The 25,542-nt window shown below is 32.0% G+C and overlaps 2 protein-coding genes across 15 annotated transcripts in view; both read left to right on the forward strand.

Annotated features, from left to right (window-relative positions):
- Nucleotides 1-14,727, forward strand: part of LOC139517489 (choline transporter-like protein 1) — a 56,700-nt gene extending 41,973 nt beyond the window's left edge. For 5 of the 13 annotated variants that reach the window (XM_071308665.1, XM_071308632.1, XM_071308648.1 and 2 more), the window contains 9 exons: nt 232-400; nt 5,802-5,942; nt 6,293-6,414; nt 6,737-6,774; nt 7,853-7,981; nt 8,242-8,334; nt 9,552-9,647; nt 10,864-10,887; nt 12,733-14,727. In XM_071308665.1, coding sequence (XP_071164766.1) covers nt 232-400; nt 5,802-5,942; nt 6,293-6,414; nt 6,737-6,774; nt 7,853-7,981; nt 8,242-8,334; nt 9,552-9,647; nt 10,864-10,887; nt 12,733-12,816 — 896 coding nt within the window. In that variant the 3' untranslated portion in view covers nt 12,817-14,727. Of the gene's footprint in view, nt 1-231; nt 401-433; nt 516-5,801; nt 5,943-6,292; nt 6,415-6,736; nt 6,775-7,852; nt 7,982-8,241; nt 8,335-9,551; nt 9,648-10,863; nt 10,888-12,732 lie in introns of all 13 variants that reach the window. The other 8 variants (XR_011663150.1, XR_011663151.1, XR_011663148.1 and 5 more) reach the window with 7 other exon arrangements.
- Nucleotides 14,728-22,125: 7,398 nt separating this feature from the next.
- The window catches only part of LOC139517486 (multiple epidermal growth factor-like domains protein 10), a 40,649-nt gene continuing 37,232 nt past the window's right edge, over nt 22,126-25,542 (forward strand). Inside the window, exon 1 of one of the 2 annotated variants that reach the window (XM_071308608.1) lies at nt 22,126-22,307. In XM_071308608.1, the coding sequence (XP_071164709.1) occupies nt 22,241-22,307 (67 nt within the window). In that variant the 5' untranslated portion in view covers nt 22,126-22,240. The remainder of the gene's footprint in view (nt 22,308-25,542) is intronic. The other variant, XM_071308618.1, reaches the window with a different exon arrangement.

Below are 25,542 nucleotides of genomic sequence, written 5' to 3' on the forward strand. Positions count from 1 at the left end.
AGATATTTGTATAAGATATCATAAGGCAAGCTCTCATTATTGTGATACACACCTAGTGACATTATTTGCATTATTTAAACCACACAATAATTTCTGAATTTACAGTATACTAATTTATTACTAACATATTACTGATTTAATGCTGATTTGATTTTGAATATTTTGTATTATATGTTGATTTATTTACAATTATGTGATTAGTGTGAGACAATATATAATTTATTATTTCAGAGATAAGAGAATATAATAATGTTACTGGACACATTGATTATACAGAACACGAGACTGTCTCCTATTTTTGGTGGTATCATCTGATAGGTTTGATATGGACCAGTGAATTTATCATTGCATGTCAACAACTTGTAGTATCTGGAACTGTGGCTACATGGTATTTTAGCAGGTGGGTGTAAACTGTTGTCACATGTGTCTTTAGGTTTGATATGGACCAGTGAATTTATCATTGCATGTCAACAACTTGTAGTGTCTGGAACTGTGGCTACATGGTATTTAAGCAGGTGGGTGTAAACTGTTGTCACATGTGTCTTTAGGTTTGATATGGACCAGTGAATTTATCAATGCATGTCAACAACTTGTAGTGTCAGGAACTGTGGCTACATGGTATTTTAGTAGGTGGGTGTAACTGTTGTAATATGTTCCTTTCTTACGGTTTTTGGGTTCTCACTGACCTAGTAATCAATGTAGATCCTCTTCGATGAACACTAAATTGTGGGCTGTACCACATTTGTTGAAAGGTGTGTTTGACTTCTTAATTGACTAGGATTGCAAATTTCTTGCTGAAGGTCAGTTGTTTTCTCTCTGTATTCCGGCTTCCTCCATCAATATAAAAACTAGTGGCTACAATAAAGTAAAAGAACTGAAAGTGGCATTAAACACCAACATTTAATCAATCAATCCACAGTTTTGAGACAAATGATGAAGTTTTTTACAAAGTAATGATATTTTATCTTTTATATATTGCTTATTCAGAATTTGACCTGCTTTACATGTATTGACTGATGGAAGAAAATGGAATGAATATATATATTTTATGACGCAAGATTGTTTTATACTTAACTTAAAATAATACTGTCATATTTTAAGATCATTAGGCCACACCAATTTAATTTCTTGTTCTACGGATTTTTGGACTCCAAAATTTGGGGCGAGCGAGCGATTTGAAAATTTAAATAAAAAAATATTTAATTTGCAAATTTTTGAGGCGAAGCTTGAAAAGTAAAGGCGAGCGATTATAATTTTTTTTTGTAAACATAAAATAATAGGTTTTGACGATATATATATATATATATTAAAACTTGATTTATCACTTGTACTTTGACATTTCTTTAATTTCTGAAGTATTTTTTCCCTGTTCACCAAGAAATAATTAAATCTGGTCTATGTATGTGTGACTGACAATGAGACAATTCTCCATCCAAATCATAATCAGTTTGGGGGCAACCCCTTAATGTTATAAATATCCCTTTACATGTTTTATGAGGGATCAATATAAGTTATTATATATTTGTTTGTACAAAAGGGCTCATATTTTCTCATAGAACTATATATCTATCTGGTATTAAATGGTCAAAACATGTCCAAGAATTTAGTAATATTCCTGGACTTTAACCATGTTAACACATTTACTTTAACAGTTTAATATTATTCAAAATAAGTGGACCCCTCTTTTAGAAAAAAATGTTTAAAATATGATGTAACTCTCCTCTTTTTGAGTACAAAATTCTAAGTAATCAAAGGTTTTGTATAGAAAAACTATGCAAATCCTTGGTATTTCTATTGTCATTTCTATATCAGTAAAATGACCCCTTGTCTGAGGGAGGGTTGTTCTCAACCTGATAATAACAAACACAGGTCAAAGTACGGCCTTTTATACAGGGCTTTGATACAGACCAAACAGCAAGCTATACAGGACCCCAAAATTATTAGCCTACACAATTCGAACAGGAAAACCAACGATCTAATTTATATATCCAAACGGGAAAATACCAATGAACAACATCAACAAACGATAACTGCTGAACGACATGCTCCTGAATCAATCAGGACAGGTGCATAAACATGCAGCGGCTATGGATAGTTTTGTTTCGCCAGCATACAATATAATTGCAGTTGAAGGCAAATCCTACAGAAGTTCTTTGTACTTTATTCTAACCACGAACATATTTTGATAGGGAATATAAGTAAGGGGGAAAGAAACCAATTTCTTGTTCTTCACGGAAATACCCGCTGTTATAACTTTTTATCGGAGCACTCCAGGTTTCATGCTGAAAGTTCAAACAAATATTCTCACAGATATTTACACATTGTGTTGAGTTCCTTTTATGTTTAAAATCGTTATTTACAGGTTAGACTGTGATTTAACAAATGTTGATATCTTTTTATAATATTTACAACAACAAAAAAACGGTGTGGGAAATGGACATGATTACAATTCCGGATGCGGGAAGCGGGAATATAAAAAAAATAAAAAAATTCTGTTTTGAAAAAAAATGGTGCGGGCGGGTCCGTCGAACAAGGGATCAAATTGGTGTGGCTTATTTGAAAACTGCTTTTATAATACAATGTACTGCATTTAATTTTCTTGAACACATGTATAAATTATTTTGGTGTAATCAGAATATTACATGGGTGTTGAAAATTAAATTTAAAAAATTGTTAAGCTGAGTAGTTAACCAATCAGATTACACGATTCTTAATTTGTAAGAAGTAATATGATCTTTTAACCATATAACAATAGGGGGAAAAAACCTATCTAGCTTAATATTAGAAGCTTAGTGTTGAGACAAATATTTTACGTCATACTTTTACTTTACATTCTGTTGAAAACAGATAAGGTCTCAATAAGAATAGAATTTAGTATATTAAATAATCAAAATTAAGCTGTTCAATGTTTGAATGCATTTATTTTTGTTGATACTGCGACAAAAGTCGCAGAAAGCTCGACATAGGGATAGTGATCCGGCAGCGGCGTCGGCATTAGCTAACTTCTTAAAAGCTTTATATTTTAGAAGGTGGAAGACCTGGATGCTTCATACTTTGTTTATGGATGCCTCATGTTATGAAATTTCCGTCAGTCACATGTCAAATTCCTTGACCTCATTTTCATGGTTCAGTGACTACTTGAAAAAAAAATTTAGATTTTTTGTGATGTTAAATTTTCTCTTATTATAAGTAACAGGATAATTATATTTGGTATGTGCATACCTTGCAAGGTCTGTCAGACAGTTTTCACTTGACCTCAACCTCATTTCATGGATCAGTGAACAAGGGTTAAGTTTTGGTGGTCAAGTCCATATCTCAGATACTGTAAGCAATATGTCTACTATAATCGGTGTATGGAAGGACTGTAAGGCGTACATGTCCAAATGACAGGTGTCTTCTGACCTTGACCTCATTTTCATGGTTCAGTGGTTATAGTTAAGTTTTTGTGTTTTGGTTGGTTTTTCTTATACTGTATGCAATAGGTCTACTGGAATGATTGTAAGGTGAACATGTCTAGCTGGCAGGTGTCATCTGACCTTGACCTCATTTTCATCGTTCAGTGGTTATAGTTAAGATTTTGTGTTTTGGTCTGTTTTTAGCTCACCTGGCCCAAAGGGCCAAGTGAGCTTTTCTCATCACTTGGTGTCCGGCGTCCGTCGTCGTCGTCGTCCGTCGTCGTCGTCCTGCGTCCGGCGTTAACTTTTACAAAAATCTTCTCCTCTGAAACTACTAGGCCAAATTTAACCAAACTTGGCCACAATCATCATTGGGGTATCTAGTTTAAAAATTGTGTCCGGTGACCCCGCCAACTAACCAAAATGGCCGCCATGGCTATAAATAGAACATAGGGGTAAAATGCAGTTTTTGGCTTATAACTCAAAAACCAAAGCATTTAGGGCAAATCTGACATGGGGTAATATTGTTAATCAGGTAAAGATCTATCTGCCCTGAAATTTTCAGATGAATCTGACATTCCGTTGTTAGGTTGCTGCCCCTGAATTGGTAATTTTAAGGAAATTTTGTTGTTTTTGGTTATTATCTTGAATATTATTTTAGATAGAGATAAACTGTAAAAAGCAATAATGTTCAGCAAAGTAAGATCTACAAATAAGTCAACATGACCAAAGTGATCAGTTGACCACTTTAGGAGTTATTGCCCTTTATAGTCAATTTTTAACCATTTTTCGTAAATCTTAGTAATCTTTTAGAAAAATCTTCTCCTCTGAAACTGCTGGGCCAAATTATTTGAAACTTGGCCACAATCATCATTGGAGTATCTAGTTTAAAAATTGTGTCCGGTGACCCCGCCAACTAACCAAGATGACCGCCATGGCTATAAATAGAACATAGGGGTAAAATGCAGTTTTTGGCTTATAACTCAAAAACCAAAGCATTTAGAGCAAATCTGACATGGGTAATATTGTTAATCAGGCTAAGATCTATCTGCCCTGAAATTTTCAGATGAATTGGACAACCTGTTTTTGGGTTGCGGCCCCTGAATTGGTAATTTTAAGGAAATTTTGCTGTTTTTGGTTATTATATTGAATATTATTATAGATATAGGTAAACTGTAAACAGCAATAATGTTCAGCAAGGTCAGATTTACAAATAAGTCAACATGACCAAAATGGTCAGTTGACCTCTTTAGGAGTTATTGCCCTTTAAAGTCAATTTTTAACCATTTTTCGTAAATTTTATATATCTTTTACTAAAATCTTCTTCTCTGAAACTGCTGTGCCAAATTGATCCAAACTTGGCCACAATCATCTTTGGGGTTTCTTGTTTAAAAAATGTGTCCGGTGACCTGGCCATCAAACCAAGATGGCCGCCAGGGCTAAAAATAGAACATAGGGGTAAAATGCAGTTTTTGGCTTATAACTCAAAAACCAAATAATTTAGAGAAAATCTGACATGAAGTAAAATTGTTAATCAGGTCAAGATCTATCTGCCCTGAAATTTTCAGATGAATTGGACAACCTGTTTTTGGGTTGCGGCCCCTGAATTGGTAATTTTAAGGAAATTTTGCTGTTTTTGGTTATTATATTGAATATTATTATAGATATAGGTAAACTGTAAACAGTAATAATGTTCAGCAAAGTAAGATCTACAAATAAGTCAACATGAACGAAATGGTCAATTGACCCCTGTAGGAGTTATTGACCTTTGTAGTCAATTTTCAATCTGTTTCCTTTGTTTAATATTCACATAGACCAAGGTGAGCGACACAGGCTCTTTAGAGCCTCTAGTTCTTATACTGTATGCAATAGGTCAACTATATTTAATGTATGGAATGATTGTAAGGTGAACATGTCTAGCTGGCAGGTGTCATCTGACCTTGACCTCATTTTCATGGTTCAGTGGTCAAAGTTAAGTTCTTGAATTTTGGTCTTTTTTTCTAATACTATATGCAATAGGTCAACTATATTTGGTGTATGGAAATATTTTATGATCTATATGTCAGTTGCTCAAGTTTTATTTGACCTTGACCTCATTTTCACTTTTCATTGCTCAGCGTAAAGTTTTTGTGTTTTAGTCTGTTTTTCTTAAACTATAAGCAATAGGTTAACTATATTTGTTGTATTGAAGAATTGTTAGCTGTACATGCCTGCCTGGCATGGTTCATTTGACCTTGACCTCATTTTCATTGTTCATTGGTTAATGTTTAGTTTTTCTTGGTTAATGTTAAGTTTATGTGACAGTTGTAATAAAGCTCTATATTTAGGACTATCAAAATAATATCAATGATTAGTAAAGAAGGCGAGACATTTCAGCGTGTGCACTCTTGTTAACTTATTTTGTAGAAATAGAAATGATTTAAGCTGCACTATATGTAAATCTATGAAGATGATGATATTTTATCATCTGGGATCAGTAGCTTTTGGAGCCTTTGTCATCACATTGGTCAAACTTCCTCGAATGATACTTATGTATATACACAAAAAGTGAGTATAATTTAATAAAACAGTTTAAAATGTTATTTTCAAAAACTATTTCTATTTTCAAATTTGAGCGCTTTAAAATGTATTTCTATCATTATTAAAGGAATATTGGATTAATCTTTAGATCCACATCAAGTTGTCGCTCACTCTCAATACTGCAACTCCAGCACAGCTAAGTGACTTACAGCTAAGTGACTTACTTCTTGCTGGAAATGATTTTTCTGCTGATAGTGATATTTATATAAATATGGAATATCCACACCAATACATTTATAGACATTTTGAATGAAAGTATGTATCTGCATAGTTTTATTTTTATGCTGATTTTAACTATTGATATTTTTATTTTCCAGATTAAAGTCGTCAGCGGGGAGTAACAAATGTGCTGAATATTGTCTGAAATGTTGTATTTGTTGTCTTTGTTGTTTGGAGAAGTGTCTTAAATTTCTAAATCAAAATGCCTACACAGTTGTTGGTAAGTATCACTGTAAACTATATCTAATTTATAAAGATTCAGTTCATTTCTTCAACAGAAGTTTTGATTGACTTTTTAATAAAAAATTATATAACTTTGGGTGTTTATTTTAATGAAATAAATGAAAGATTTCAAGTCAAGTTCTTGATTAATGCATATTACCTGAGCTTAGATGGACACAATACAATGTATAACAACTTTTTCTTTTGTTTGGGGTATATCTGATCATTGGCAATGCATAGTTATGAAATGCTGTACATGTACATGTTTTTGCCAAATGGTTGTGTTGATTGATTAATTGATTATTTGTATATAATTTCAGCCATAAATGGAACAAGTTTCTGTACATCTGCAAGGAAGGTAATTTCTAAAATGTTCATTTTTTTTTACAAAAACAACTGTTCATTGCAGAACATTTATATAATTAAAGAACATGTAGTTGCTTCATAACATATTTTTGGTTTATGAATATAAGAAAATGTGATATGATTACCATTCAGACACCTATGCATCAAAGACCAAAGGATGAAGGTTTTAACATCTATAGGGCTTTGAATAGCCTTCCCTCTACTTGGGACAGGGGTGTTACTTACAAAAAATAAGAACAATCAGTTGGATAAGGCTTAACTCATCCAATCTGTGCTAATCACACAAAATCACGAACAAAGAAGACAAAACCAACAAAGAGTACTCACTGTTACTGGAACCTAGTTTAGTGCCTATTCCAATTAATTGGGTTAGGGTTTTCTAATTCTAAAATTTAAATCAATACACATCTAATGGATTTAATGAAAAGAAGCTTACTTTGTTTAATTGATTTTCTCAACATAATCATTTTGATATGTAAAATTATTTTTAAAGATATGTGGCTAATGTTTTAAACCATATCACCTTTTTATGCCCCACCCTTATGCCCCACCTACGATAGTAGAGGGGCATTATGTTTTCTGGTTTGTGCGTTCGTCTGTTCGTCCGTACATCCGTCCGTCTGTCCCGCATCAGGTTAAAGTTTTTAGTCAAGGTAGTTTTTGATGAAGCTGAAATCCAATCAACTTGAAACTTAGTACACTTGTTGATTATGATATGCTCTTTCTAATGTTAAAGCCAAATTAATCTTTTACCCCAATTTCACGGTCCACTGAACATAGAAATGAAAGTGCGAGTTTCAGGTTAAAGTTTTTGGTCAAGGTAGTTTTTGATGAAGTTGAAGCTCATTCAACATGAAAATTAGTACACATGTTGCCTATGGTATGAGTTTTCTATTTTAATGCTAAATTAGATTTTTTTACCCAGTTTCACGGTCCATTGAACATGGAAAATGATAGTGCAAGTGGGGCATCCGTGTACTTTGGACACATTCTTGTTTACTATTCAATGATTATATAAAAAATTCTGGAAATGTTTGTAGTCATAACGTAAGTCTTTATTTTCATTTCAGGCATTTTTCACAATAATATCAAATGCTTTGAGAGTTGCAGCTATAAATAGTGTGGGCGATTTCATTTTATTTCTGGGAAAGATAGGTGTGACAGCAGCAACTGGTGCAGTTGGAATAGTCTGGTTTAAGGTTGGTATCTTTGACATTTTTTAGTACCGCCCATTGTACCCTATTACTTGATGGTGATGCATTCAGATAAATTAGTTACAATATAGTACAGTTGAAGATGAAAAAAATTAAAACAAATATGATTATGAATTAATTCACTGCTAGCTGATGATCATTTGTTAATCTGATGTTTTTCTTCTTGTCTGATTATCAAATGATTTTAACATTTAATTCTTCAATGTTTTTATATAAGATTTACTAAACTGTATTTTTATTTTCAGACCAAATCTGAGCTACATTTTTATGCTGTTCCAGTGCTGTTAGTGTGTGTATTTGCCTATTTTGTTGCACATTGCTTTTTATCTGTATATGAGGTAAGGAAGTTTTTTTATGCCCCACCTACGATAGTAGAGGTGCATTATGTTTTCTGGTGTGTCTGTCTATCTGTTCCTCCATTAGTCTGTTCGTCCCACTTCTGGTTTAAGTTTTTGGTCAAGGTAGTTTTTGATGAAGTTGAAGTCCAATCAACTGTTGACTTAGTACACATGTTCCCCATGATATGATCTTTCTAATTTTAATGCCAAATTAAAGTTTTGACCCAGATTTCAGGGTCCATTGAACATAGAAAATGATAGTGCGAAGTTCAGGTTAAAGTTTTTGGTCAAGGTAGTATTTGTTGAAGTTGAAGTCCAATCAACTTGAAACTTAGTACACATGTTCCCTATGATATGATCCTTCTAATTTAAATGCCAAATTATTTTTTTATGCCCCACCTACGATAGTAGAGGGGCATTATGTTTTCTGGTCTGTGCCTCTGTTCGTTCGTTCGTCTGTCCGTCTGTGTGTCCGTTCGTCCGTCCGTCTGTGCGTCCGTTCGCTTCAGGTTAAAGTTTTTGGTCAAGGTAGTTTTTGAAGAAGTTGAAGTCCAATCAACATGAAACTTAGTACACATGTTCCCCATGATATGATCTTTCTAATTTTAATGCCAAATTATAGTTTTGACCCCAATTTCATGGTCCCCTGAACATAGAAAATGATAGTGCAAAGTTCAGGTTAAAGTTTTTGGTCAAGGTAGTTTTTGATAAAGTTAAAGTTACATCAACTTGAAACTTAGTACACATGTTCCCTATGATATGATCTTTGTAATTATAATTCCAAATTATAAGTTTGACCCCAATTTCACGGTCCACTGAACATAGAAAATGATAGTGCGAGTGGGGCATCCGTGTACTATGGACACATTCTTGTTTACCCCAATTTCACGGTCCACTGGACATGGAAAATGATAGTGCGAGTGTGGCATCTGTGTACTATGAACACATTCTTTATTGTTATTTGTATGAAATCATGTTGAAAAAATGATATTTTTTAGATAAAAATTTGATTTCTTCTGTCAGAGATAATTGATGTTTTTTATAGACTTTCAAAGTTTCTAGTTAAAATCAAAAGCATTGTTAGCATGCTATACAAGTAAATTTAGTTCTTATTGTTTGATAAATTGGTCATGCTATAGAAACACCTATTTTGAAATAAAACAAATGTTTAATTGTACCATCTTGTATAACATTATAATCCTCTGATGACATTTCAGATGGTAATTGATGCCTTACTTCTCTGTTTTGTTGCTGATGTTGATGATAACGACGGAACAGATGGTCGTCCATATTATGCCAGCGACAAATTACGAGTAAGTCCAATACATACAAATTTTCCTGTTTCTTATTTATACACAAAAAGTATATAAACGTTGTAAAACAATAGATTATAGAACTTACTAAAACACATCTATTAGAATGCTTTACAGTTGCAAAATATATTTTCATTAGACATAAAAGGTATTTAAATTAACCATTTAAAAAATGTTAACAAGATGTTAAAATAGTTTATTTGACACTAATGGTTAGAAAATTGCACATTGTAATAAGATGTAGCATGGTACTAACATTAACCATAGAATAAGCAAATTACTGAATTTGAAAACTATTGTAGTGGATCCAGTTTAAGGTGGCTCAGGGGTTTGAGAACTTTATGTCAGAATATCAGATTTTAGACTTAGTAGTGATAGAGTTGTGCCCCTTTACAAATTGAAAAATTGCTGATTTTTTTTTACCGTTCTCTTAAGTAAATGTACCTCAACCAAATATTATGAAACTCTCAGACTGGTGTGGGTCTCTCTAGAAGTTCAGGGCTGAAGAAAATAGAGCATGGGGACAACATTTTGAGAAGTCAGACTTTTTCATCGAAAAACTAGTACACTAGGAGTGAGGGCTTACGGCCCAAGGGTTAGGGTTAGGACGTGCATCATCATGAGGCGGCTTATGAAGGTTTATGATGCCTGCTGTCATTTACGGTGCCATGGTCATTGAGAGACTTGCGGTAGCCCGCCCAGGTCTAACGTGCGACTCCCGATGAAAAAGTTTATTACCACAAAATTCCAAACAGGAACAAATTTGGGTAGAGTCACATTTACTGTTCTTGTTGATTTATGTTCCTTTAAGATGTTTTATGCAAACAGGGCATCTTCAGACACATTCCCCATTTATTTCAATTTAAAAAAATATTAAAAAGAGGTATTGACAGATTTATATTAAGTAAATAGCATCAATTCTTAGTAAGATTCAAATTTCTAAACAAACAAGATAACCTACAGCTTAGAAGAATAATCAAACATTGAGTTTACAAGTGAGCTAATAAATATTTGACATTTTTATGACATTTTGACAAGAAAACTGAGATAAGTTGGTTCAATATGAATTTAAAAAAAAAGTTAGATAAATATCTGAAGCAACATATAGATATGCATGACACATCATATGCTAATTAGACATAAAAGTATTACTGTTTTAACTTGATATATTTTGTATCTTAACTAAGATGTATTTTTATACTATTTTGATATTCAGTCTTTCATCAATTCATACAATAAGGTAACATGGTCTAAATTACAATAATTCTATCATAAAACAGCATGTAATTTAACTGAAAAATAGCAGCTAGGCAATATGCAGATACTTTTTTTACAGCAGCATGCTAATGAAGTGAAAAAGCATTCAAATCTTGTTTGTATATGCTAAATCTGTCACTCAGTAGCACTCAATTGCTTGCCACAGTATAATTCTTGCTTATTTGTTTCACTCTGTTATACAGACTCTGTGAGACTGTTTAACTGGTGTCATATTCAGATTTGTATTTGAGTAATTAAATACATTTTAACTACAACTTTCTTGCTTAAAGTTTCTGCATTGTCATCTATGTTTTATATATTTGAATGAGTGTCATCTTTTCTTCCTTGTACGCAAATTTTTAAGTAATGCGTTAACTGCAATTTTTTCTTAAAATATGTTTCTTGTATATTAATTCAAACTATAGAAACATGTTAAATTCTTCTGGCTTCTTAATAAAATAACATAATAAATTTTAAAACTTTAATTGCTGAGATGGAACTTTTGATTCACCTGAGCAATTAGCATTTGGTAATTTTCAAAATTGAACAGACCATTTAAGAAAATTAGTGAATGCTTATTTCTGTAAAGTGTAAACCTTTACCCAAACCTGTTTTCTATCAATTTTAGACTTTCTCTATCTTCTTAACAAAATGAATCATGTATAACAGATATTCAATTCTATAGAAGTTTCTAGTATTGAAGCAATATTTGATACAAAAGCAGTTGCAGAAGTTTAAAGAATGAATATATAAGTGTATTAAAATCTTTTTTGTTTGTTTTTCTTTTAAATTTTGTGCATGAATTATTTTTTTTAAAATTAGGAATTATATTAAGAATGATATTCATATTATAAGTTTAAGATGTGCTTTACATTAATGATATAAAAAAGAGTTAACGAGAGTAGTCGATCAAAACATATATGTATATATTTATAAGTTTTATCAAATCTGTATAGTACATGAATAAAAGCATCTGTGTTGAAAACTATGGTAACATTTGATAATTGAGAAAGACAATCAATTCAATTGCAAGGCATCTATAAGAAACTGAGAAATTAAGTCCTTTTGTCGTTTCGAAAAAAAACAACTACTGAAAATTAAATGTTTGCATATTCAAACTGAATTTTGTATCAAATTATTTATTCTTTTTACTAAAAGAACTTCCACAGCTCCCAGAGGCAAACCACATAAACCAATAAGAGCAAAGGCTATGTATCCATTACATTTATATCAGTAGTTGATCTACTTTTGAATGTTATTCTTTTATAAAAAAAATCACTTGCCTATTATAGTTGAGCTTGGCTCCTTTTAAAATTTTAGAATATGTATATGCCTTTCCAAATTCATAAACTAGTCTTAACTGTCATATTGACTTAATTAATGTCTGAGCCTACAGATTACATTTCTGTAAATATAGACAATGCAATTTGACATAGGAACTCCCTTTACATCTAAAACATTGCCTCTTTTACCATGAAGTTTCGTAAAAACTTATATCCTTGAATAGAAAGTTGATATTATCACGTGCACTAGAGAGAAATTGTATGATTGCCAATGAAACAGATATCCACCAGGGATGTAAACAACTAGGCCACCCTAGGGCCAACAACATTGAGCAAAACCCATATCATATAGTTAGGCTATAAAAGGCTCCATCATTTCAAAAAGGGAGACAATTGAAAAGAGAAAAACAAATACCAAGCTGATAGACTGGTTTCCTCATTTCAAATATAAAACAGTCTTTCATAAAAAATAAAATATGCTTGAAAGAAACTTTGTAAACTCTCGAATAAAGGTAGATGTAACTTGTTATTTTATATACTTACAGAAATACATTGAAGAGACCAGTACAGAGTTGAATCTCTTGACAAGAAAAGATAAAACAGAAGAGACTGAACCTGCTCAAATTTAGATGACAATATTGTGGGAGTTAATAACTCAGACATTGTGGAAGTTAATGACTTAAACATTGTGGACGTTAATAACTCAGACATTGTGGAAGTTAATGACTTAAACATTGTGGACGTTAATAACTCAGACATTGTGGGAGTTAATGACTCAGACATTGTGGGAGTTAATGACTCAAACATTGTGGAAGTTAATAACTCAGACATTGTGGAAGTTTACCTTTGAGACTTGGTTGATAATATAATGAAAGCTGTTTATTTGGTATAAAATATTACTGTATAAGAAATGAAGGAAACAAGTATAGAAATTTAAGCTTAAGAAAGGTTTGCGAAAAAAACTCAGGCACTTTATAACATTTGTAGATGTTGACAGCAGTTTGAAATGCTTCTGTATGTACATGTTATTTTTGTATAGGTTATATTTCTGAAAGAATATTTATGACATTTAAACATGTTATGATGAACAAAACAGAGTCTAATACTACAGAGCTCTAAAATGAAAATCAACAAAGACCAAGATTAATATTCTTAGACAATTTGTCAAAATCATTAATGAATACCATTTAGATCTGTCTCTTTCAACTCTTTTTAAAACATGTTAGTCTGGCATGACTCATCTGACCTTATTTTCATATTTCTTTGGTCGACAGTAACTTTTAACTGTTCAAATCTGTTTCGAAGAAACAATGTCATACTATGATTGGCATATAGAATAAGTTGTTGGTCACATGCTTTTTCGTGTCTGCTGGTTAGAACAGGGTCACTTTTTCAAGCCTTGCTTGTGAGAACAGGGTCTTTTTAAAACAAAGTATTTGTCTAGAACAAGATTGCTTATTTAACTGTTTAAGATACAGTCTAGAACCCGGGTCTAGAACAGTATCTATTTTATACAGTCTGGAAAAGGGTATACATTTTCTGAGCATGTCTAGAACAGGGTATGTTTTTCAATGTTTTCTGGTTAGAACAGGGTGTGATTTGGCAAGTGTTGTTGGCACAGTTATACCCGAAAGGATAGTCAGTAACTTATTTTAAGAGTGTACACACTTGTTTAATAAATGTTATAAAACTGTTTATAGAGAATGGAAATGATTGTTATTAGCTACTACTTTTGACAGAAATGAGACATGAGAAATATTGGTTGCCTAGCAACATTTAAAAAAAATAAAATTTATTACATTATTTAAGGAATGACTGTAATATTTTTTCTGTCTATGAAGAAATAACATAAAAAATGTGGTGCACACTGAATAACGCGCGTAGTGGGTTATTTAACAGTGTGCACCACATTTTTTATGTTATTTCGAATAGACAGAAAAAATATTACAGTCATTTCTTATAATTTAATTCTAAATTCCATTTTAAACCGTAGAAAACCATGACAAACGTTGATGACGTCACAGTCACATGACTAAATTATGTCTATGGGCTGATAACAAAATAACGTCAGCCAATCAGAAGACGTGTTACATCCAAAATTAAATTATTAAAGTAGAGAGTACAAAAAATATATTTGTATCTTATGAACATTTTACTTGGACTTTTTGTACATACACAATGACAGGTTGAATCTATGTGACCCTAATGTATATGTAAATAAAGGTCATAATGACTGTAAGTATATGTATTTCTGATATTTTTCATTGGTCAAAACCAGTTATAATATTATTTAATAAGGTTGTTAATTTTTTTTAATATTTTCTCCAAAATTGATTCATGTCTTGTTTCAGTTGTATACGTTGTAAATGTACATATTATAAATATGTGGATTATAATGAATATTTTGGTGCATCATACTAAATTCTGTATAGAATTAGTTAATATTGCTTTGTTACTTTGTATTTTATCATGTTATGGCTATTGATGCATACACTTGTTTCTAACAATTATTTGTACTATATTCAATTTACAGGCTACTATATTAATGGCCACCGTTAAGAACAAATTGAATAAATCTTCTCCCTGTAGAAGAATTCTAGATAAATGCAATAAATGAAATATCAACATTTTTTTTTAAACTTCATAATGTTGTTATGGTTTGTTTATAGTGGGATTTAAGATCTCCTTCTTGGTATTCATAGGCTGAAGGTTGTTTGATTTGAAAAAAAATAAATTAGAATATGCATTCAGGAAAGGCATTTAAAAATAGGGCAGTAAGATTTGATTTTTTCTCTATTATTTTAGAATAAGAACATGACATCTGATCCATTGAGAGGAAAGCTGAAGTGACCTTGCTTAATTGTTAATTATTTTAATGTCTATCATTTCTTAGCTAGATCTGCCATTCCAAAATGATTCCAATAGATCTGTCCACCAACGTTGTCCATCAGTAGTGCCTTTTTTTATACCAGCTTGAATATTTTTGGCTACTATTTATTGCTAAAAGATGTGCATAGAAGAACTCCCCTATATTTATTAAAGAGTAATGAATTAATTCATTTTTTTTTTTTAATTTAACTTGGGAGACGAGACTAAATGTATTATTCAAATTTACTTTTCATATGTGAAATAGATATGATTTAAACAAATTAAGGAGTATTAAATTTTTGAAAAGTGAAATTTTTCATGATTGGTCTTTATCTTTTATGACTGTTTGGCCACATTAATTTGATATTGCTATTACCTTATAAACTTCTCCAGGGTAAAAATTAGTTTAATAATAAAGTAATTTATAAATTTTTTTATTCTCATGTAAGTAATAAAGTTGCTTCACCTTTTTGAAGATATACATGTAACACATTGTAGCATTTTTTTATTTCACAAATTCTAATGATTTCTATACAATTTTAAAATGTATTGGAGTGGTATGGACTTGCAATTACACATACTCATCAGGTAAACGTAAGTATCCTACATATAATGCAATTGTTATGGGATGAAACATTTATTGGAATATGTCAATCGTTTACCAGAGAAAAAAAAAAACAATTTAAAAATTATCTTACAAATGTATTAAATGTATTAGAGGTGGGTCAGATACTAAAGTTAAAGTTATGCTGGTTTATTTATTACATAACATTTAATTTGTAAAACGAGAAAATGATAAATTTTGAATATTTTTTTTAATCACATAAAGTATATGACAACCTAGTAGTTTATTTAGTTTTTAGAATTTACTACCTTTAGTACATTGTCATTTGTGTATTTGCATCTCTGTACATACAAGTTGGGGGGTTACTTCCTATATTTTTAGTGGTATGAGTGTGCCGCAAAACAGGGTCCATTTTTCATGCCCTGCTGGTTAGAACAGGGTCGCTTTTTTATGCCCGGCTGGTTAGAACAGGGTCGCTTTTTCATGCCCTGCTGATTAGAACAGGGTCTTTTTTTTAAACAAATGTTTTTGTCTAGTACAGAATCGCTTATTTAACTGTTTAAGATACATTCTAGAACAACATCTATCTTATATGGTCTTAATCAGGGTAAACATTTTCTAAGCGTGTCTAGAACAGGGTATGTTAGAACAGGGTATGTTTTTTCAATGTTTACAGGTTAGAACAGGGTATGGTTTGGCAAGTACTGTCGGCACATTTATACCCAAAATGATAGTCAGTAACCCCCCGGGATACAAGCTGGATGATGCAATCAGATACAAAGCTCCAATGGTCATGGTTAGGCATTATGTCAGTGATAGGTTGAATTCAGAATTGATGCATAGAGAATCATAATAAATTATAACGTACATTCACGTCCTTAAGTATCAACAGCTTTTTCAATCAACTTTTTAAGGAACTTTTTTCTACCTTATAAAGTTTTGGATTACATGTATTTTGATTATTTGGATAACATTATTTCACAATTTGTATTTTAATAAAGGTGTCTTTTCAATTATTTTAATAGCATCAGTTGCAATATTTTTCTGAAAAAGATTGTATTATATCTTTTGTTACTGAATTTTTTTTTATTTTTTACTTTCAATATATGTATTACGTTGCATTTGTATGTAAACAAATATTTTTTATACATCATTGAAATAATTATAAATTATTATAACCATATATTGTTATTATTTTCAAAGTATATATATATATAGATAACATTGTAATATCATTTTCTTTTTTTTTCTAATAAAGTGAAAGCTTACTTCTAAGATTTGTTGTTAATACTATGCTAAAATGTGAAGTTCTATCAACCCTAACTACACTTTCTGTTTGAATATTTCTTGGAAAATAATAATTAGGTAGATATAAGAAGATGTGGTATTAGTGCCAATGAGACAACTGTCCATGCAAGTCACAATTTGTAAAAGTAAACAATTATAGGTCCATCTTCAACATGGAGCCTTGGCCTACAGAAGTCATGAGCTTGACATTGTATAACCATTTGATGACCATTGCCTGTTTTGACCTTTTGATGTCTTTTAGTTAACGGTATGCTGTTGAGAATTTGTTTTATTCACATAGGCCCGTTGTTGCCTTTTAGCTCATCAAAAGGTGTAAGTGAGGTATTGCCATCACCTAGTGTGCATTGTTGCCAAAGTTGGCATAAACATTTTTTCAAAATTCTCTCTAAGACACAAAATGGATTTTTTCCAAACTTTGTGTGGTGCATCATTATATGATGGATTCTGATTTGTCAACAAACAGGACCACAATTTCAAAAAGTTAGAGCTTAACATACGATCAACAAATCTAAAGTCATCTACCTTCAATTTTTGTTAAGTCTGCAACTACTGTTGCAGTAAGCTCGACATAGGGATAGAAATCAAATAGAAGAGCATCGGAGCCGTAAACAAATTCTTTAAAGTTTAATATTTCAGAAGGTTGAAGACCTGGCCTCACGGTCATAAAACTTTCGAGCATGATTTTTGTACTCAGATTCGAAAATCAACCAATCAAATTGCTGGATTTCATGTTTCGAGCATGATTTTTGTGCTCCGAGCACTGAGCAAAGTTTTATGCCTTCAAGGCCAGGATCCTTCATACTTTGTATAAAAATCAAGGATCTTGATATTTTTTCCTACAATTTAAGTCATTTTGAGATGATTTAAGAGTTGGTGCTCTTTTTTCAAATTGTCGATATCAGTTATCACAGTATCTTCATAGCATCAACGGACTTGTAGTATCTGTTAATCACATTTACCTCTTGAATTTGTTTACCATTGTTCTAAAAACATACAAGAACAGTTACCGGTAGCCATTATTTTCCAGAGGCATTATTATGCTTTTTAGGAGGACCCTCAGGATTATCTATACTGGAATGGCAGTTTAATTACAGGAAAGGGATTTTAAAACAAAAACAATTACAAAAGGACCGATTAAGAACCCTGATCTTGATAAAATGACCGAAATTATTTCTTAAAAAAAAAAAAATGTCCTAAATCCCAATTTTATGTTTACCGGTAGGACAAATAGCTTTCAGTTTTAGGTAAAGTCTGGCAAAGACAATTGGGAAAGGAAATGGGGAATGTGTCAAAGAGACAACAACCGGACCATAGAGTTTTCTGGATACTTGATATAGAGGCCTTATATTAAGAAGTTTCAGTCCTTCATATGTCTATTGTCCTTGACCTCATGTTAATTGTTCAGTGACTACTTGAAAAAAAGTAAAGGTTTTTAGTATTCTAAATTTTTCTCTTATTGTGAGTAATAGGATAACTATTTTTGGTTTGTGAGTACCTTGCTAGTTCCTCATGCCTGTCAGACAGTTTTCACATGACCAAGACCCTATTTCTATATCTGTGAACATGGTTTAGTTTCCCTGGTCAATTCCATATCTCAGATACTATAAGCGATAGGTCTACTGTATTTAGTGTATGGAATGATTGCAATGATTACAAGGTGTACATGTCCAACTGGCATTTGTCATGTCACATGATGTGACATTGATCTAATTTTCATGGTTTAGTGATTTTGTGTTTTGGTCTGTTTTTTCTAATACTGTATGCAATAGGTCAGCTTAATTGGTGTATTTAAATATTTTTTTATGTACATGTCAGTCTTGCATGTTTTATTTGACCTTAACCTAATAGGCTTCATTGCTCAATGTTAAGATTTTGTGTTTTGGTTTGGTTTCTAGTACTATGAGCAATAAGTCAACTATATTTGGTGTTTGGTATGATTGTAAGGTGTACAAGCCTGTCTGCGAGTTATCATTTTCTGACCATGACCTCATTTCCATGGTTCATTAGTCAATCTTAAGTTTTCCTTGTTTAGTTTGTTTCTAAGATACTATTTGCAATAGGTCAACCATATTTAAAACATATTTGGTGTATGGAATGATTGTAAGGTGTACATATATTTCCTGTTTGGTTTATCTGACCATGTTCTTATTTTTCGCTCATGTGAAGTCTATGTGATAGTTGTAGTAAAGCTTTATATTTAGGAGTATTGACATAATAGTCAATGGTCAGTAAAGATGGCAAGACATTCCAGCATGTGCACTCTTGTTAAAAAAAAAATGGACAACCCATTTTAAATTTATTACATGTATCCCTGAAATGTTATTTTTTAACATTGTCATTTTTTTAGGACTTTTGCTTAAAAAACTGGAATGATGTAGAGATTCTTTCAATAGCAAAAAATTTCTGATGACCAGATCTACAAATTAATCAACATGGCTGGGATTTTTTTTTTATGATGAAAAGATAAATTCAAAGTACCTAAATTAGAAGATTGCCTTTATAGGAGTTACTGACATTTTTTTTACCACTTTTAGATTTATTGCAGTTACAAGTATCTCGAAAAAATATAACAGATGGAGGAAAAACTGTCAGCAGCAAAAAAAAAAAAACAGTGAGCAAACCAAGATCTTCATATGAAAATAAGGCAATATAAATCAATTATTCCTCCTACTTGAGGCAATAGTCCTTAGATAAAGAAATAAAAATGCCATGTGGATCTGGATCAAAACATCACAATTTCACCTTAGTGAAGAGTTTTTACAGTGATTATGATTACTGCCACTGTTGCTAATGCATATCTTATATTGCATATCAAGGGGCATTCAAGTACAATAGAAACTGAAAAGCCCCCCAAAAAAACAAAGACAGTTGCCATTTCTAAGAGTTAATTTGCACTTAACATGGTTTAATTTATTTGAGGATCTCTTTTAACTGATGATTAAATTGGTCATGTCATGTTATTTGATTGATATCTGTCAAAATGCATCGATTGTCCAAAAAAAGGGTTCCAATCCCCGGAACCCTCCCCTGAATCTGCCATTGATACATATAAAACTTACTAACCCCCTAAGACATGCATGCATATGGTCCGAGACCACAATTGTCATCCCTTGATTTTCGTTGTTCACAAATATAGTCCCTAGTGTTGACAGTGGAATACTTGCCATTAATTTTTATACCCCTTCCAAATTTATTTCTCCATGTTTAATGCCTCAAATTGCAAGTAGGGGGGTGAAACTACACTGTAAAAAAATTTGGGTCCAGAATTTTAAAGGAAAGTAGTGATTTGGTCCAGCTGAAAAAGGTTGAAAATTAGCACTTCGGAAGCTGTCAAAAGATTTCAAGACGCCCTAAACATAAAATTGTCCATATTTTAAGTTAGAGTCGATGAAGTTTTCTATAATTTTGATATAATTTGTCCCAAAAGTAGTACAACACACTGTAAAAGTTTCTTTGAGAAAGCGCAGGTGGGATTTTTTTTATTTTCATTTATGTTCTAAAAGAAATGCACTACGAAATAATTGTGTTCTCGGACCATATATGACCAATCCTTCATAGTCTGGTTAGTTTGAGAAGAAAGTAGTAGGTTCAGTAAGACCCCTTTTTGGCCCCAAAATATAGCAGTTTTACAAAATTGTTTAAATGTACACTTTTAGTTATTTTTTGAAAGGTATAATGCCTCTGCTACATTAATATGGGCTTATTTTGGCTTTATAATGCACATATATAGGGTACTTGCATTATTAAGTCATGCTAAATTACTGAAATCTTCACAGTTTCCGTCTTAAATGAAAGTGGCCGCAATCGTGTTCATTTTTTATATTGAAATGTAAGTTGTGTTTAATGATAATACATAACATATATAAAGGTCGAGGATGAACACGGATGTAGCCACTTTCATTTTTGACAAAAACCATATGAAAAGTGACAGTTTTTGGCATATTTGATAGATTTTTCATATTTAAGCTTGAATCGGAGCATTTTTAATGAGTGACTCAGTTAAAATCTTTCACAAAAAATAATTGAATCAATTGAAATAGACATTTAAGTGTTTAAAAAGTGTCCAAAATCTTTCGTCAGATGAACTTGAAATTTGAGGCCAAAACCAGCCCTTTATGACTGAATATTTCAGATGTCAAAACTATTTTATTTTCAAATACTTCTTTGTTGTGTGTCTTTTTAGAGCAAAGAATCTCCAAACAGACATGTTAGAACATCAATAAATTGATTTATTGGTGTTTAATGCCACTTCCATCATGGTTGGGTTTTTCTTGGCAGTCAGTCTTTGAATTGGTGGAGTACTTTCAGAGAACTATGACTTTTTGCAAGAAAACTAACATGGATTATCCTATTCAATTAAGATAAGAGTCAAATACACCTGCCACATGCTGGGTTTGAACTCACAACATCAGTGTTGACACACTAATGATATAGCAGATGAACCACTGCATAAAGATAATTCAGCCAAGGAGGCCAGCTTAAACATTGAAACAGCTTCTTCTTTTCAAAACTGAAATTACACCACAACCTGGCTGGAAGAAATAAATGTAACATTTATTATAATATTTGTCCCTAGTACATGTAGTATAAATTACACTTATCATACTCAACTTTCTTTTATTTTTTATCTTCTGTTGTACATCAGTTTGGGAAAGCTAGAATCCTTCTTCCAGAAAAAAATCCCAGAACCATTGTTAATGTCCAGAGACATGCATACACAGGTCTCTTGTTGCAGCTATTTTTTTCACTATCCGTATCGATATACAAAAAAAATGTAAAATATAAAGAGATCAAATATTAAATGAGGGGAGATAACTCAAATAATTTATGTTTTGCTTGTAATTTGAAAATAAATTTTTGTTAATGAAAACTGAGAACTCATTCTCTTTTGTTATCATGTTATGTTTTTGATCTGAGACTACTATTTCAAACATAAATTTGATATACACTTATATATATCAGATACACATGTATATAAATCTATTATTATATTTTCTCATTATCTTCATTTTCATAGAAACAAAATTTAGCAGGATCAAGTTCTTATTTATAAATTGAAATTTTTAAAATAGTATTTTATAACCTACATCAAGCCTCGCATGAAGCATTTGATTCATGGCTCACATTTTGTGAAAACATAGATTTTTATTGTTGAATACAAAATCGGATACAAAATTTCCCAGCTCCGATCCGGATATTATACACATCATTTCCTGTATTTTTGACATTTTGCAACAAATGACACTTTGTTTACTAATTCTTCTCTTACGTAATTACTGCCGAAAGAATAGTGAGATGAATCACGAAGAGCAATGAAGAAATGGAGTTATTATTTTGTCGTGCAGATGCTAATTATAAGCATTCTGAAACAAGTTACAGGTAAGGTTCATTAGACATTACCTGTAAATCAGGTAATTAGTCATTACTACATGTTCAATGTACATGTATAATTTTGCAAACATACCTTTATACATCCGATTAGATCAAGAAGGTTCCACAATTGCAAACATTAGGAGTTGTTACTGTATTGAAGAAGAAGATAATGGATTGATTGGTGTTAAAACCACCATCAGCACTCTAAGCTTGTGCTACAATGTATTTCCTGGAGGTGTACTGGGAGAGAATCACAGACATTTGGTAGGAAAACTGACAATCCTAGTGAAAAAAAAACACTTTTGAGCTATATCTTTCATCAGAAAGTTTTGCCAATTATGTGGACTTTTATGACATCATTTACCAGATAGAGGGGATCTCCTGTAGGGGGTCTCATTGGGGGGTTCCCATCCCGGATCCCGCTTACTGTTTTGTCAGATTCCTGTATCCCGCTTGCACTATGTATGTAAGCAATTCTCATTTTTTTGTCATTTCCCAGGTCCCGCAAGACCTCATTTCCTGTTTCCACGACACAATAATTTGACTTTCACGTGTCACGCTAACAAAAAATCGACAATCCCGCGTCACGCTTAGACCCCAATGAGACCTATCTGTAGGTGTAACACCACTAATTCAGGACCGGCCAGAAAGTAGTACATATTTAACACAAAATAGATCCTACGTATGAGTGTAACTTTCAAAATATGTAGGCTATTTAGGTATTTTTGGCATCAAATGAAAGCTGAAGGACTAGTGATCAATGTAGAACACTTTTGGATTTATAAATTTTAGTATTAAAAAAACTGCACTAAATTTTAAAAAGAGGGTACATTTTGTCTGTTTGTCCGATCTGAAGTACCTGTTTTGGTACATACGAAGTTCCAGGAACCAGTTCTTTCTTATCTGCCATTAAAGGTATGTTGATTTTTTCAGTACAAGACACCATAAAGTGTTGCTTTGATATGCAATGATTGCCACTTTATTTGAACTTAAAATGAAAGAGGTGTACCTGCTTGAAATGGAGGAATTAAACATAGAAAGCAATGGGACCATGAATTAGAGTGTACTTCCTGTATCGATCCCTAGGCCTGCACACAAAAAGTTCATCAAGCGTCTTCATAATTGTGATAATGCAGGTTAATCTAGAAATAATTTTTGTTTGGTACAATTCCCTCATGACAGCAGTGCTGATTATTAAATATATATATTTGTTTTGCTGAATTATTTGTGCAATATAACATCATATTTTTTCAACCACTCGCTCAACATGGAAAGGAAGTGACAATGCCCCTAAAACGCAGGAATGATGATCACTAAAACTGATTTTTTTCTCAGAAATGCAACATAAACGAAAGTGGTCTTTTAAGGTCAAGGATCAGTAAATGACCAGTCTATAGATTTTTTTTTAATTTAGAACTCAATTAGATATATGTAAAAAAAAAAGAAGAATATGTCACGACTTTGTTTTCGAGAAAAACTCATTTTTAAAAAAGTCCCATAGGGTACTAAATTACATTGAATATGTAGGGAAAATCAATATTTTCTTCAAGAATTTTCGGTTTCCTGAATAAATCACGTGAACCACTCCATAGAATTTTTTTTTCAAATGATATGTTCTTCCTAATTGTCTAACAAATTAGATGACGATGAAGAAAAAAATATGCTCACCGACTTTGTTTTCCCTGTAGAAGCGACGCAAACTCAACATTTTGGCCAAAAAAATAAAAAATCTTGACGTCGTCATTTTTATTACATAACGTCAAGTTATCATGCTAATAATTTCTAACGTTCTTCGTGTTGATTATGCACGATGGTTATGTGTTTTGTATTGATAGATTCATCATTAATTTATATTTTGTATTACCAGTATTCTGTATTCTTTACATTTTAGCACCCCATTATTCTCTTTTCTTTTTTTTTTGCCTTTTATTCTGCAATTTTTGCCCGTTATTCTGTATTCCGTAAACCCCTTTGCATTATTTCTCCGTACAATTTTTTGAAAAACTGGTAACTTTAGCAGCGGGACATGTAATAGCTCAATTTCTGTACTATATCACGACAGAAAGTGTTCTGTCCATATACTGCTGCTTTGGCAGGCCTCGACAATAATGCTTGTCCTAATGTCCGGTACCAGAGGTAAAAAAGGTCGGACAAGTAAAAGCTATACCAAGCTTGTCTGATGGGACAAGTAGAATCATTCTGCAGAAAATAAATTTTAATCCAACTTTGATGAACAAAGTATAATTATTAACAAAAAAAGAAGAAAAGAAGATTTGTTTGACATCTTTCCTTTTTAAACTGAAACTAATTGAAACTTTTTATTCCTCAAGACCCCTCAGACTTGCAATCGATAATTTAAAACTGGTTCTTTGTCAAGTACTTTTAACAGGTAAAAGCACACTTTTCTCGGAAACCAGTCTTACCCATCCCATTCAACCATGCGCTTTTTAGATAAGGACAGTTTGTCACCAGCTCGGAAATGATTCGCCTCCAAGTTTAATAGACAGTTGGGCACCGTAGGAGACATATTTCATAGACATGATTAATAGACAGTTTGGCAAGGCAGTAGACATTTCTGGACCAAGACAAATCAGAACCTCTTTTCCTACCTTATTTTGTTGCTTTATAATAATTAATACCAATGTCCATACCGTATTTTTTAAATAAGAATGAGGAAATTATTTACCATAAAAATCATCAAATCATTTTTGATCTTTATGTAGAAAAAACAATACTTGCAATGCAGTGACCTATAGTTGTTAATTTCTGTGTCATTTGGTCTTTTGTTTCATTGACAATCATACCTCATATTCTTTTTATTGATTGCATTTGAATAAACTTTTTTCAACTCTTAAAAAAATAGGATAAAAATCCAATGAGTGTACATTTAGAGGCCAATCAGATGGTGCCTCATGTGCAAAGTATGATGAGACTTTAGCATTGATAAAAACTAGAACCCAAGTCCTGTGACACAACTAAATTCAGTTGTTCATGGCTCATATCTTTTAAAAGTATTTCAAAGGATATAAATCAAATTCTGTTCAATTTTTTTTTAATTCATTTTGTTCCTTGAATCAACTTGAAATGCAAAAAAAGTTATTATTAAGATTGTTTTTGGACAAGTTACAATTTCATTCGGACAAGTAAGTTTTGGTATGTACTTGTCCTACTGGACAAGTTGAAAAAAAAGTTATTGTAGAGGCCTGTTTGGTTCTGGCTCCAAAAGTGTTCATGTGTATGC

Source organism: Mytilus edulis, chromosome 1, assembly GCF_963676685.1.
Source record: "Mytilus edulis chromosome 1, xbMytEdul2.2, whole genome shotgun sequence".
NCBI classification, from domain to species: domain Eukaryota; kingdom Metazoa; phylum Mollusca; class Bivalvia; order Mytilida; family Mytilidae; genus Mytilus; species Mytilus edulis.